The 15590-nt window shown below is 38.7% G+C and overlaps 1 protein-coding gene across 21 annotated transcripts in view; it reads left to right on the top strand.

Moving 5' to 3' along the window:
* Positions 1-15590, top strand: part of ROBO2 (roundabout guidance receptor 2) — a 1260761-nt gene that overhangs the window by 1115376 nt on the left and 129795 nt on the right. For all 21 annotated transcript variants that reach the window (XM_040338780.1, XM_040338787.1, XM_040338783.1 and 18 more), the window contains 2 exons: positions 1431-1555; positions 7924-8095. In XM_040338780.1, coding sequence (XP_040194714.1) covers positions 1431-1555; positions 7924-8095 — 297 coding nt within the window. The remainder of the gene's footprint in view (positions 1-1430; positions 1556-7923; positions 8096-15590) is intronic.

Genomic DNA, 15590 nt, shown 5'->3' with positions numbered 1-15590 from the left:
ATGTATGCCCAATAATGAAGTATTTTACAATATTAATGGTAGACCAGCTATTCTATCTTTTACTATTGTACCTATCTGATATTTTTCATCTGTCCCTTTTAGAGGTCTCTAGAGAAGGAGGAATAATTTGTTCTACAAAGTACTAAAAAAAAAAAAATCCCATCTTCAGCACTATTTAGATAAGTGTGTTTGGGTCTGACCACCTTTTCTGAATACATTAGAATAGGAATAAAATCAGATAGGGCTTTCTTTCAGCAGATGTCTGGCAAATGGGACGATATGGAAATCAGCATGTTGAACATGAATAAAAAGCATAGGCCATGTGTGAGGTGGGCTTCAGTATGCCAATGAAAGACCTCAAGGTTAATCACCTCATTTTGAAAGCTAGTACAATAGCACTCCTCAGTACGGATAAAACAAGACATAATGAAGAAGCATTTATGTCCGTTAAAGCAAAGTAGAGGAATGCAAATTTACTTTTTTTTTTCAACTAGCTTTATATGTCTGCTGCTTTCCTCTCTCAAACTGAAGACTGCCTAAATTAAAAGCATTCTAAGGTAGCTCATCAAAGGCAATAGGCAATGTGGAACTTTAACCTACTACCTGCCTTCTCTGAATATTAATCCTCTGCTGAGTCACACAGACAAAATGTTTGCCCTTGGATGCCAATGCTAGCATGGCTGTGCTTGTGTGTAGCATTGACCAAATTCTGTGTTAAATTATTGTTATGTGGTCAATGGTCATGTAATTTGCTTCATACAGTCTACATGCTATGTTCAGTGATTACCGAATGTATACCCATTGCTAAACATAGTGCAGTTAATTATTTTGTGGGAAATTCTAATGTTCAGCTCACTACAGTTTGATGATATCTAGATATCTAGATAAATATGTATGCTTGACATATTTAAATTACATATAGAAGCACACTAGATTAATCCCTCATGTTAATGTATTGCACCACATTCCTGAATCATTTCCAACACCTTTAGTTCTGACAGGGACTCATGCACCAAATTTACGTAGTTCTAAAATGCAGATTGGAATATGGACCTTACAGAGACTTTGTCACTTGGCCTCTTTAAATGTCAACAATGATCCAGTAAGTAATAAGATTTCAGGATTCATACAACTATATTTTAACCTTTCCCAGGTAACTTCTTGGTATCATGATATTTCCTTTGTGTGGCACCAGTATATGTTTTTACAGTTCTCCCAGGACAGGACCACAACATTCTGCCTAAAGCTGAATTTCTCCTAAACAGTTGTCTAGCCCAACAAACTTGCCAACATTTTGAGTAGACAATAAGTACACCTTAAGAAATCTGTTAATGCTCACTATTGACCGGGTTATATCTTATAGAATCTCATTGTAATGTTTATTTGCAGTTGGAAATTGGAATATCATATATTTTTTTTATTTTTAACAGCTCCTCCTCAGTTTGTTGTCAGGCCCCGTGATCAGATTGTAGCTCAGGGCCGGACAGTGACATTCCCCTGTGAGACTAAGGGCAATCCACAACCAGCTGTATTCTGGCAGAAAGATGGAAGTCAGGTGAGAATTTTCTTAAATTTTCATAAGAAATTCATGTATAATTGTATGTGTGTCATTTTTCTTCTTTACCAAAATAAGGGTGTAATTATAATAAAGTACATCTAGCAGTCCAATGCATGTGTCCTAAGTATTGTGTAACACTTATAGGTATTTATTACCTCTCAAAGAGCTCACGGTACTCACACTGACAATTCCCTGTCTGATTTTCTCTTCCGAAGGAGGGAGACATTTTTGTTCAGCCATCATCCAGGGTCAGCATCTACTTCCTGGACTGAGATGGGGGTTCAGTTATGGGAATCTTTGTGCTTGAGAAATTCTTGGCTGTGTCAGCTCCTGCTGCAGCCTCTCAACTTGTGACTTGCTACAAAGTAATAATGTTGCAATCGAATCACTGTGGATAAGGAAACATCTATGTAAACAATGGGGGTTATGCAAGGAAAAAAAAAACAGCATTTTAGCTTGCACATGATTGGATAATAAAATCAGCAGAGCTTCCCCTCATTTCAGATCTACCCCTCAGATTTACAGCGACTGCACTTCCAAGTGAACTTTCAGTGCAATTTCAAGTGCACTTTGCATTTGTATTTTGCACTTCTAATGCAAAGTGGATTTGCCCTTTGTAAGTAACCCCCAATGTCTCCATGTGCCGGATCTTCCGGCAACCAGCCAGTTCACATCACTTTTGTGAATATTTTAAGAAACAATACCTAAATCAGCCGACGTGGGAATAACATCTGCACATAAAAACACTTAAACCACAGGGACACAACTTATTACTCAAATGACCAAAATGCTTAAATACTCATATAAACATAAATGAAACAGGGCATGTGGACAATGTAGATAATGCTCACATTAGCAGTCTGCTGAAAAGGGTAATGAGTTCATACTCAGGCATATCTACTTTTAACAAAGGCAATTCTCAGCTACACATTCTTTCTTGGAGATGGACTCCTCTGTCCACTCCTCCTCTCTGCTAAGTGAAATCAGAACACAACTAAACCATCATCGTTCTGTTGTTAAACAGCACAGCAGGTCACGTGTATTCACTATTTTAGGAGACTGAAGGAATGCTTGCCCTGACTGCATGACTGATAACATAATTTCAGCCTAGATAAAGTCACTTGATTGGAGCTCAAAGGCAGCTTACGGGGGCGATCAAATTTAAAAATCTGTAGCTGTACTTTTTCTGATGCAACTCATGCCATAACTGTCTGAAACACTGCAGAATTTCTGCCACTAGTGGGGAAGCAGTGATGCTGCAGCACATCTCTGTTTTCAGTAAGAGAATTCATGAGTTGGGATTCAAATATTCTGTTGCTGATGAGGTTCAACCAGCGGCAGATTTACGAATGAAACATGGAAATGTGTGATGGTCCTTTTGGCTTAGTAAATCTCTTTAAACTTGTCAGTTGGAGGGTGCTTGGCAAGCTCCTCCTCTTATGCCGCGTACACACCATCACTTTATGTGATGAAAAAAAATGACGTTTTTAAAAAACGTCACTTTAAATGATGGTGTGTGGGGGAAAACGTTGTTTTATGTCTTGTGAAAAGCGACAAAAAAAAAATTGAAGCATGCTTCAATTTTATGTGTCGTTTTTCAAAACGTCGTTTTTTATTTCACAGAAATTAACCGTGTGTAGCAAAAACGACGTTTAAAACAACGTTTTTACACTCGCGCATGCCCAGAAGCTAGTTATGAAGCGAGCTTCAATGGAAAAACATGGTGAACGTAACATCGCTTTGCTAGAGCATTGTGAAAAAACGATGGTGTGTAGGCAACATTGTCTTTGAAAATTGAAGTTTCAAAAACGTTGTTTTTTACTTCACAGAAAATGTCGTTTTTTTTTTCATCACATAAAGTGATGGTGTGTATGCGGCATTAGTGTTGATGTGAACTTAGCCTTAGCATGGAAGTTTAGCAACTTAGAAGCATGATTTTGGATTGTAAGCAAAACCGAAGACCTGATTTTTTTTTACATTAGTTAGGAGGCCATACAAATGACCTGATGAATGAGGAAATTCAATAGAATAACTCATTGGTGAACACAGTGCTTGCTTTTCTAACATATTAGAGCTATAATAACCTGGAGAAAAATCATTAATGGCACCTTCACTAACCATAGAGAGTAGCTTGCCCTTTGATGACCCTTGTGAACAATAAGGTTCCTATAAACAGACTGTGCTATCAGTTTAAGCTTTTGGCCAGCAAAAGTCAAGGATCAACATATTGCCTGTGCAGTCTATGCTATCCTAAAAAGGATGATCAGAGGAAAGAAGATGAGGACCAGGATGGAGAAGACCCTTTCATTCCATCTCTGACCTGTGGACCTACAAGTGCCCTGTGAGTTCCTTATAAAGACAGGATGACCAAGTGCAGCCATGGTATGGAGGCTTGTATTGAAAACTATTTATTTACCAAGGGTACATAAGGAACCTTTTGCCATGGCATGGGGCATAACGACACCCATTACTATGGGCTCTGTCAGGAATTTTACTAGCTGACTTACACATCTTCCAATTCAACACATTGATATTCCCATTGGGTTCCATCTAACTAAATTAATAAACAATCATAAGAGCAAACACCAGCAAAGTAGTAAACAATGCACAATCAGCTTCATTTTGGTAACAGGCTAATGTTTATGTTAAGTGGTTCTGTAGTGGTGTGCATGAATCTTTTAAAGTGGACAACCATCTCTTCATTATAAAGTGAAGAGCTTCTAATTAACGGAACTCGTTATTTGGAAGATTAAAGCAATTCAGGCTAATTGAATAGTGTTAATACGCTATTTTATAATCTTCCATAGCTCTTGTTTTGCCAGTGCAGTGTTTTAAGGTAGAATTGTACTCTTTGTCCTCATAATTGAATGCTATTAGGTTCTGGATGAAGCTTTTTTCCTTCTCAATTAATTACACAAGCTTGCTATTTAATTAAACACATCCCATAGGGTAGAACTGTACTTGCCACAATGTAAACACAAAACACCCATGTGACATAATTCATGTGCCATGTAATGTACTTGTCAATATTTCAATGGTTTGATTTGTATACAAGAGATGCAAAATAATGTTCTACATCAGGTACCATTCCCGACCATCAAGTGTTCTTACATGTTAATTAATTAATGATCTACCCAGGTGATGTAGGAAGTATATTCATTCATTCATTTCAATGAACATTAAATTAATTTATGTCATTAATGTAATTTATTTAGAAAATGAAACAAAATAAGGTTGTCATTTGACTTTTCATATTTTATAGTTCATGTTGATTGTTGTTTATTCAAATATAATTTGTTTACTAATTAGTTCAATAGGCATCCCAGGTGACACAGTTCTTTGTACAATTCATGCAATGGAGCCTTCCATTCCTTTATTCCTACATCAAGGCAACACGTAAATAATGTGCCATGCTTCAGTAATAAGCTCGACCTATCAGTGCTAAGTCACACCTATCATAATTATAGCTGATCCTATTATTATACAGACACAGGAATTCATTGTCCCTTGTCTGTCCATTTTATACTGTATATAGTAGAAATCAGCTAAGTGGCCTTACTGAGGCAAAATTCCAACCTAATGTCTAGAGCAGGGATATGCAATTAGCGGACCTCCAGCTGTGGCAAAACTACAAATCCCATCATGCCTCTGCCTCTGGGTGTCATTCTTGTGGCTGTCAGAGTCCTGCTATGCCTCATGGGACTTGTAGTTCTGCAATAGCTGGAGGTCCGCTAATTGCATATCCCTGGTCTAGAGTTCTTTTTTTAAGAAATGCTATTAGGAGTAGCCTGGCAGATGTGGGAAAGGGAACCTGTAGCCTCATCTGCTGCCTGCAAATTATACATATGATATATTAAAATATGGCATTTCGGAAATTACATTTAAAAATTAAAAATAAAATGTTATTTTTTTTTTTTTTGCCCTGAGCATAATATAGAAATACAATTTATAAGAATACTGATTTGTCCCAGCCAAAAAGTATCAGTTATAGTAAAATGTATGACAGTGAAGGAGATAAGCATACAGATTGTGGACTTAGAATACAGCTCTGCATGTTCCTTCATTCCTCTGCTTATGTGGAGGAGGGGTGTGTCCCTTTCCTCCGATCAGCTTTCACACAGTGTATAAAAGCTGCAACTGCAGTTCTACACCCCCTCCTCTGTACTCCTCACAGATGCAGAATGATTTTATGACAATTGTGCTCTTTTAAAGGATTGTAGACAAGAGAAGACTGCAGATAAACAAGTAAAACGTATATAAGATAATTTGTTTATTTTCTATATATCACCTGAGGCTATTCACTTCATTGGGTATATGAGGAGTGTTTACAACTACTTTAAGTGTTGTGGGGCTCCATGAAACACTAGTGTTTAGTTACAAGTGTAAGGTATAGACACACCAACCAGTCCCGCTGCTGGCAGCCTGTCAAACTCTATGAGATGCTGACTCTAGTTGGACAAGACTAAATATTGCAGTGGTACTTACAATTAGTGCAAATCCACTTTGCTCTGAAAGTGCACTTGGAAGTGCAGTCACTGTAGATACGTGAGGGACATGCAAGGAAAATAAAAACAGCATTTTAGCTTGCACATGATTGGACGATAAAATCAGCAGAGCTTCCCCTCATTTCAGATATTACCCTTAGATTTACAGCGATCTACAGTGATTGCACTTTCAAGTGTACTTGCAGTGCACTTGTAGTGCAAAGTGGATTTCTCTTTCGTAAATAATCCCCACAGTGTGCATGAAGCCTAATGTGTATATCCAGCCAAAACTACTTTGGACAGAGTACCTAAAGAGTAGAATCCTTGTTGGATTTTTTTTCTTTGCTATCTTTTGATTTAGAGTCATTTTTTTTAATGAAGTAAAATAAGGCTAGAGCCTTGTGTCAGCTCTGTGTCCTTATTGGAGATGTTTCCTCATTTTCTGCCCAGTGAAGTATTTTAGCCAGATTCAGATACAATGGCGTATCCCATTTGCACTATGCCGACTTAACATAGTGAGGCAAGTACAGTATTCACAAAGCACTTGCTCCGTAAGTTACGTCGGCGTAGCGCAAATGGGCCGGCGTAACCCTGCCTAATTCAAAGTAGGCATGTAGTGGGCGGGCTACATTTAAATTAGCCGTGACCCCATGTAAATGAGGGCCGTTCGTACAGCGCATGCACGCGCATGCTCAGAATCACGTCGCAAATACTCCCTACGAAACGACGTCGGCTCAATACTTTCAACGTGAACGTAACCTACGCCCAGCCCCATTCACGTACGCTTACGCAAACGACGTAAAATACAACGTCTGTTCCGTCGTCCATACCTTGCATCGGCTGCACCATCGTTTTGGTGGTTTATCTTTACGCCGTCGTATGTCTTACGTAAACGGCGTATCTTACTGCAACGGGCGTACGTACGTTCGTGAATCGGCATATCTTGCTCATTTACATATTCAACAAGTAAATCCACGTACACTCCCCTAGCGGCCAGCGTAAATATGCACATAAGATACGACGGCGTAGGAGACTTACGTCGGTCGTATCTTGGCCAAATTTAAGTGTCTCTGGTTTCCAGAATACGCTTAAATATACGACGGCGCGCATTCGGACTTACGACGGCGTATCTACTGATATGCCGTCGTGAGTCTTTCTGAATCCGGCTATTTGTAACTGTTACAGTAAGGGAAAATCCCTCTAAAGCTGGCCATACATGGATTGAAATACGGCTGGTTTAGCAGGGACTGGCCAAATTTTGATTCATGTATGGGCTGGCTGATATACCAATTGACTTCTGTACAACCAGCCTGTCCCATGTGATTAGCACAGCTGGCTATAGCAGGCAGTGCTGATCAGTGTATTCTGATGGTCGTGTAGTCTTCCCCCAATAGCTCAGCAGAAGTAGTTCCCCCATCCAAATCGAGTTTCTAAATGGAGGAATCAATATATATATTTTTCCGCTTAACCCACTGGTTGAATAAAAAAATATATATAATAATTTACGTGCTGCCTAACAGAGCACCAGGTAGCTGTAAACATAGCAGATGATAAAATGATTTCCTACTTTATCCGAAAAACGATAAACATTCCTTTTAATTTGCATGCCATATAACTTACAAAGGTATTTTGCATATCCGATTGATTGATGTGGGCTACTTTACTACATGCCTTTTTGACTTGCTTTATAAGACTGACAGAGTGACATACATAATATGAAACAACGTATCAGAAATCTGACATTAGAAAACAAAAAAAATTATGATCATTTCTAGAAATCTCCCACTGATAGGGTCTAAAGTAAGCCACAGACTATTATTTTTTATCTTAATCAACTTTTCTTTAATTTATATTGTTTACCTTTTTATTTCTCTTCAACAGAATTTGCTTTTTCCAAATCAACCCCAGCAACCCAACAGTAGATATTCAGTGTCCCCAACTGGAGATCTAACCATTTCCAACATTCAGCGCTCAGATGCTGGCTTCTACATTTGCCAGGCTTTGACAGTAGCTGGAAGCATATTGGCCAAGGCCCAGCTGGAAGTTACTGATGGTGAGTATATACGGTCGCTGTCAGTCTGTGAAAGGGAGAAAAATGTCTGTCAAGGGCAACATGTCCATTTTTACCATCACTGCTGGAAATTATATGGTGACTGCACTTTATATACAGAAAAGATTAAACTGTGTCAGCCTTGTGTCCCTTAACATTTGGGGTCTTGTTTCTATCATTTGTGCCAGCTTTCCAATATTGCCATTGTAGCTCATGTAATTGGTTTGTGTCTGTCTATTCTGCTACCAGATGCATATGATGCCACTTTGATGCCAGTCCTATTACAGTTTAAATAAGTTTAAGTTTTGTTTTCTGTAAATAGATTCACCCTCTTTGTATCCTTGCAGTTTAAAACTGTTAACCATGACCATACTAAACATACATAGCACATATATTTGTCAGCCTGTAAGAGGCTTTTATATGATATCACTTATTACACTAAATTACCCCACTCACATGTTACTGAACATTGTTTAATATTACTGAAAATCAGGTTTCCGTTTAATATTACTGAAAACGTTTGGCTGAAAACTTTGCAGATTTGCTGCAAGAAATAAGGAACATCCATAATGCAGTGTAAAACATTTGTTCCTGTTCAGCTGAGTCACCAGGACCAATAATTTGAAGAAATTGATAACCCATCCCCCTTTCTATAAAAGGGAGGGCTAACAGCAGCAACATTGTCAGTGTGTGTTGGCGCTGTTAGGCAGAAAACTGATTTTTATATATATATATATTTTTTTTTCATTTGGCATCAGTATATGTACCCAATGGCAGTGACAAGCTTTCCATTTATTTTCTTTTACAATAACTTGATTATTAGTTCTAAACATTTGCATAATTAAGTAAAACAATTTATCCCCAATAAACTTCAACAGGGTGCATCCAAAGTTTGCAAATTTCAAGACATTTTTGATAAACTATTTGCAAAGTGAACCCAGGCAGATTCACTCTTCCCTAAATGTTAATTTCTCTGTAGCCAAACTGATTATACAGCATAGTTATATAGTGGGTACGGTTGAATAAAGACAATAGTCTATCCAGTTCAACCTGTGTAGGTATATGTGTGTCAGTGTCTATAATTGTTTCCCATATCCCTGAATATTGTGTTCTTTATGATGCACATCCAATAGTCTTTTAAAAATATCCATACTCCCCGCTGTCACCACCAATTGTGGAAGAGTGTTCCACAGCCTTGTTGCCCTGACAGTGAAAACCTGCCTGTGCAGTTTAAGGTTAAACTGCTTCTCCTCCAATCTCACCATGTGGCCCTGTGGGACGGAATATTTTTTTCCTATGCTGGGATCACCATTGAGATATTTGTATATCACTATCATGTCCCCTCTCAAGCGTATGTATTTAGTGTTTGAAGTCGTTCCTCTTAATTAAAGTAGTCCAGGCCCCTTATTAATTTTGTTGCCCTTCTTTGGACTTTCTCCAGTTCCAGCACATCCCTTCTGAGGATTGGTGACCAGATCTGGATGGAGTACTCCAGATGTGGCCTAACCAGAGTTATATAAAGTGGCAGGATTATTGTCTTATCCTTGGAGTATATCCCCTTTTTTATGCATGCGAAAATTCTGCAGGCTTTGGTAGCTGCAGCTTGACATCTTGCATGCTATTGCTCAGTCTGTCATCTGCTAGGACCCCCAGCAGTATTAATACAGGATTAATAAAGGTTGCATTAGTAGCAATTACTGCTTGAAGAACTTATAACTTCAGCTTGTTCAATTAAGCTTTGAGAAATAAAACCTGGAAGCTGATCGGTTTCTATGCAGAGCTGCACCAGATTTTGCACTTTTAGTAACACTGGTGAAGATGTGATGATCAGGATCATATTTTTTTTTCAAAGCATCTCTTTTCATACTGACAGTGTATAAAAACAAACAAAAACACAGGCGGTTAGCACACGCAGGGGCACGACTCGAAACAGAAATATCAAAATATCAGAAATCTCATAAAAAATGTATATGGATTAAGTGCGTGGCTCAAGCTCAATTACACATGGAGTAATAGGGATATAACACCCATCAGAGGGATAATCCCAAGAGTACTTTTGAGGCATTAACTCAACAACATCAACCATCTACAGAGGTGACAGTGGAGGTATTATCCAGCCGACTTAACCAAACTTTCTGAATTTTTTTGGACAGCCCCTGTTACTATAAGTTTCTTGGTATAACAGTAGGTTGAAGTTAACTACTGTAATTGGATCCAAAAGTGGACCATGGGGGAGAGGGGTTTCCAGCACATGTTAATAGCCTTCTTAGCGTAAAACAGTAGTAAGCACATGTGTAGTGAAGTTAATAACTTCAAGCACACTTTTCCTGTATAAAACAATAGCCAGACAGGCCCAAAATATGTGATAAAAGTCTCAAGCCTCGTACACACGACCGAGGAACTCGACAGGCGAAACACATCGTTTTCCTTGTCGAGTTCCTTGTCAGGCTGTCGAGGAACTCGACAAGGCAAGTTTCTCCATTCCCGTCGAGGAAATAGAGAACTTGCTCTCTTTTTGGCTCGTCGAGTTTCTCGACAGTTTCCTCGACGAAAATGTACACACGACCGGTTTCCTCTGCAAAAAATATCTCCCAGCAAGTTTCTTGCTGGTTTTTGCCGAGAAACTTGGTTGTATGTACGAGGCCTAAGTCGAAAGCATACATCTCCGACAAGCAGAAGAGATGCTCGATCAGGATCATATTTAATAAAATGTTTTGAGTGAGAGTAAACTCTATCTGTTGGTAGAACAACATATTATTGAAAAGTTATCTGCGTCATATTACAATAGTACTTTCCGCCTGTGCCAAACACATCAGGACAAGAGGAGGCAGATCCAGAATACTATTTCACTTTTTTTCTGGCCAACTTTAACCACTTGCCTACAGGGCACTTTCACCCCCTTTTCCTGCCCAGACCAATTTTCAGCTTTTAGCGTTGTCACACTTTGAATGACAATTGCGCGGTCATGCAACACGGTCCCTAATTTAATATTTTAATAATTATTTCCCCATAAATAGAGATTTCTTTTGGTGGTATTTGATCACCTCTGCGGTTTTTATTTCTTGCGCTATAAACAAAAGAAAGGGACAAGTTTGAAATAAAACACAATGGGCCAGATCCTCAAAAGGGATACGCCGGCGTAACTGCTGCTATGTCGTCGTATCCCTGTTTCTAACTATGGAACTGATCCACAGAATCAGTTTTCCATAGTTAGGGAGAAGATCCAGCATGTGTAAGGGACTTACACTGCTGGATCTTAGGATGCAGTACCGCATCCGCCGCTGGGGGCATTTCGTGTCGAAATGCCGCCTCGGGTATGCAAATTAGCACTTACGGAGATCCACGAAGCTTTTCAGCTTCGTTTTTTCTCCGTAAGTTTTAGTTTGCAAACGCAAAATTAGGGCTGCTTTTACAAAGTGTAAACTGTTTACACCTTGTAAAAACAGACCCTTCTGTCCAGCGACGCATTTTTTTTTTGTTTTGAATTTTTTTTTTCGCGTCGTATCTTTTTTTTTTTTTCGACGCAACTTTATTGACCCGTCGCAATCCACAAAGCTCGGCATGCGCAGTACGGCCGGCGCGGGAGCGCGCCTAATTTAAATGGGAATCGCCCCCATGAAAATAGGAACGCCTTGCGCCGGCGGAATTTAAGTTACACAGCCAAAAATTTCTAGGTAAGTGCTTTGTGGATCGGGCACTTAGGTAGAAATTTTAAGGCAGTGTAACTTAAATGGAAAAAATTAAGTTACGCCAGATCTTTGTGGTTTACCCCCATAGAGACACTTTAGTACCCATCATTATTATGCTTCTACTGTTGTAGGAAAGGTACAGAGACAATGATTCTTCAATCAGGGTTATAAGTGGGTCACCAGTGCTGTAACAGTTACTGTTACACCTCTGACTACATAACCATTTCCATTTGCTTTCAAAAACCCTTTCTTCCATACTAACAATTGTAGAATTATTGCTTTTTTTTCCCTCTCGAGATTTATCACAATTAAAACAAGTTTTCTGCTTTGCTCAAAGTAGGTCAGTGAATGAATATATCATACAACACAGCAAGAAAATTACATTGTTAGTCGGAAAGTTTGTGTTTATCATCAGATGCTCTAATTGCTTCTGTGTTTAGCCTCCTTCTCTTAGTTTTTTGTCCTCTCCTCCTGACAAAATGATGCATTTTTTGTGCGCTTGAAATTACAACACAGATTAAAAGGTCCTCTCAATTAATAGTCTGGCAATATTTTTCCATATCTGTCTCCAGAGCAGAGGTGACTCTAGGTAGGCGCTGTGATTGGAACAAACACAAGAGATAAACATTGCCTTGCAGAACATTGAGCTGTTAATAGTTGCACCTGCTGGTAAGTCTGCAGATTTACTGCGTAGAACAAGCTGGGTTCAAGGATACCAGTGATGAGAAATTCTTTGTGTTAAGAGTAAAAGACTGCAGTCTATTTGTAACAGAATAAAAACAAATTGATGGGGATTCAGCAGAGGTTAGATCCATTTAAAGAGCTTTGTGGTTTTCATATCACCCTGGAAATGTCAGGGGAAGGGAAATAATTATATGTATTTTTTCATGCTTTCCTTAACTTTTACACTACTCACAATGCAGAAAGATTACATTTAAAGTAATTACCTGCAGTGATATTTGCATAAATATCCATAGGCCACTGGTAATGATTTTTTTTTCTTTCAAATAGCTGGGTGTTGTTTAAATTGCATAAAATGCCTGATGATTTTGCCTGTGCTTCTGGCTGTGTTTTGGGACCACTGCATGCCTGGGGCAAAAAGGAATGGAAATGGATATAGAAAACTGTACAATTAATAATATACTGAATATATAAACTTCTTTCCATTTTAATGCATTTTAGATGGTTACGTTAAACCCTAGTAAACCTGGATAGACAAAATATTTTTTTCTGTCTATCCAGTCCTGGGATTTACACTGCACACTCTGTATAGCAGGACAGGAGACCTGATTTTTCTCTGTTTCAGTTTAAGTAGAATTCTGGGGTAATGCTAACTAAGCTTAAAGTGCTACTAAACCCTGGACCCTGCATTCACTATATCTGATCTCCTGCAATACACAAAACATGGAAATTCAATTATTTTAGTGAATATAAATTGCTAAATAAAAAAAGAGATATAGTAATCACACAATCATGACAAAAATCCATCACCCCAAGAATCACGAGGAGTGTTTGGACACTTTATGGACATTTTTTGGACTAATTATTATTATTCATTTTTTACTTTAGCGTGGCAATCTTTTGCCTTTTATAAACTGCTACCTTTCTCATCAGCAGTAGACATGTGCATTTGTTTTCGTCCGAATGCATTTTCAGGTATTTTCGTTATCGTTTTAACAAAACGAAAATGAACGTACAGAATCTGAAATCTGAAAGATCCGACATAAAAAATGCTTTATTTTCGTTTTCAATGCTACAACAGTTCTATATAGATAGAAGATTCAACATGACGCTGACAATAGCAATCTGTGTCTATCGAACCTGTGGTCGAATGTGCCTAACCTTAATGCCGCGTAGACACGATCATTTTTCGGCATGAAAGAAAACGTTGTTTTTCAGCATGTCCAAAAAACGAAGTTTTTCCAACTTCATCATTAGAAACGACGTTGCCCACACACCATCGTTTTAAAAAAAATATGAACAAAGCGCGGTGACGTACAACGGCACTCTAAAGGGGAAGTTCTATTCGCCTTTGGGCTGCTTTAGCTGATTCCTTGTTAGTAAAAGACGATTTGCGCTTTTCTGTCTGTTACAGCGTGATGAATGTGCTTACTCCATTATGAACGGTAGTTTTACCAGAACGAGTGCTCCCGTCTCATAACTTGCTTCTGAGCATGTGCGGGTTTAAAACGTCGTTTTAGCCCACATACGATCATTTTTTAAAACAAAATTTTTTAAAACAACGTTAAAAAATGCAGCATGTTTTTGTCGTTTTTCAGAAACTGAAAAACAATGTACAGCCCACACACGATCATTTTAAATGCCGTTTTTTAAAAACAATGTTTTTTTCATGCCGAAAAATTATCGTGTGTACACGGCATAACTCTATTAGTCCAATATTATTCTACATAGAGAGGAAAGATTTGACATAGAGAGAAAAGATTCGACATTATACAGACAGTGTTGGTGTAGACCAGGGATATGCAATTAGCGGACCTCCAGCTGTTGCAGAACTACAAGTCCCATGAGGCATAGCAAGACTCAGACAGCCACAAGCATGACACCCAAAGGCAGAAGCATGATGGGACTTGTAGTTTTGCAACATCTGGAGGTCCGCTAATTGCATATCCCTGGTGTAGACCATTCGACATGAACAATGAAGATTCGACAAAGCAGCAAAAAACATACAAATGTTGAATCTGTCATTGAAGGCTTATGGTGTCTGTCGAAAGTTCTGAAGCCTCGTACACACGACCGAGGAACTCGACGGGCGAAACACATCGTTTTCCTTGTCAAGTTCCTTGTTAGGCTGTCGAGGAACTTGACCATGCAAGTTTCTCCATTCCCGTTAAGGAAAAAGAAGACATGCTCTCTTTTTGGCTCGACGGGATCCTCGGCAGTTTCCTCGTCGAAAAATGTACACACGACCGGTTTCCTCAGCAAAAAAAAAATCCCAGCAAGTTTCTTGCTGGTTTTTGCCGAGAAACTCGGTCGTGTGTACGAGGCCTGAGAAGATTCAACAAGCAGCTAAACTGTAAGACGCCGCAATCGTACATTTCCAGTCAAATGTTCCGCCCCTAGGCTATAGAAGAATTTGAATGTTGGTTGACCAGTAATAATAATTTATAAATATAATTACTACTAGTGTCATACAACATTAGAATTCTTCTATACAGTAGCTTTTAGGCGGAGCATTCGACTGGAAATGTACGATTGCTGCGTCATACAGTTTAGCTGCTCCGTCAAATCTTCTTAGAACATTCGACAGACACCATAAGCCTTCAATGACAGATTCGACCTTAATTCAGATTTTCGGACGAATGCATTTTTTAACAAAACAAAATAAATAAAAATGAATTTCGGGAGTAACTAAATAAATGTATTTTTCAGACGAAAACAAAATTACGAAAACAAAAATTTTTCTAATCAGCAGTATATAGAAGTCTTGTGACTTCTATCAGTGTCTGGCCGAGCACTGGTTAAAGCTTGTGAGAGGAGTTTTCATTCTCTTCTGACTGTCCTATGAGGCTGCATGACTCCTGACTTTCTGCCTAAACAATGATTGGCCCATGTGCTGATCACATGCACCCTTCCTTCCCAAAAAGATACACACCAAACTTAGCTGAGTGCCCCCAAGGCTCTGTACTATCAGGAGATGGATTGGGGACTGTGGAAGAAGGGGAGGATCATAGAACACAGGATCAAACTCTAAAAATCTTAGAATCCACAGTGAGTATAGAAAGTATGCTTTATTGCATATACAGACTGATTTTACTGCTGTGGGTTTAAAAATGCTTCACCCCACTTCT

Source organism: Rana temporaria, chromosome 2, assembly GCF_905171775.1.
Source record: "Rana temporaria chromosome 2, aRanTem1.1, whole genome shotgun sequence".
Lineage (NCBI taxonomy): Eukaryota > Metazoa > Chordata > Amphibia > Anura > Ranidae > Rana > Rana temporaria.
Note: the sequence above shows the minus strand (reverse complement) of the source record. Positions and strands in the feature narration are given on the sequence as shown.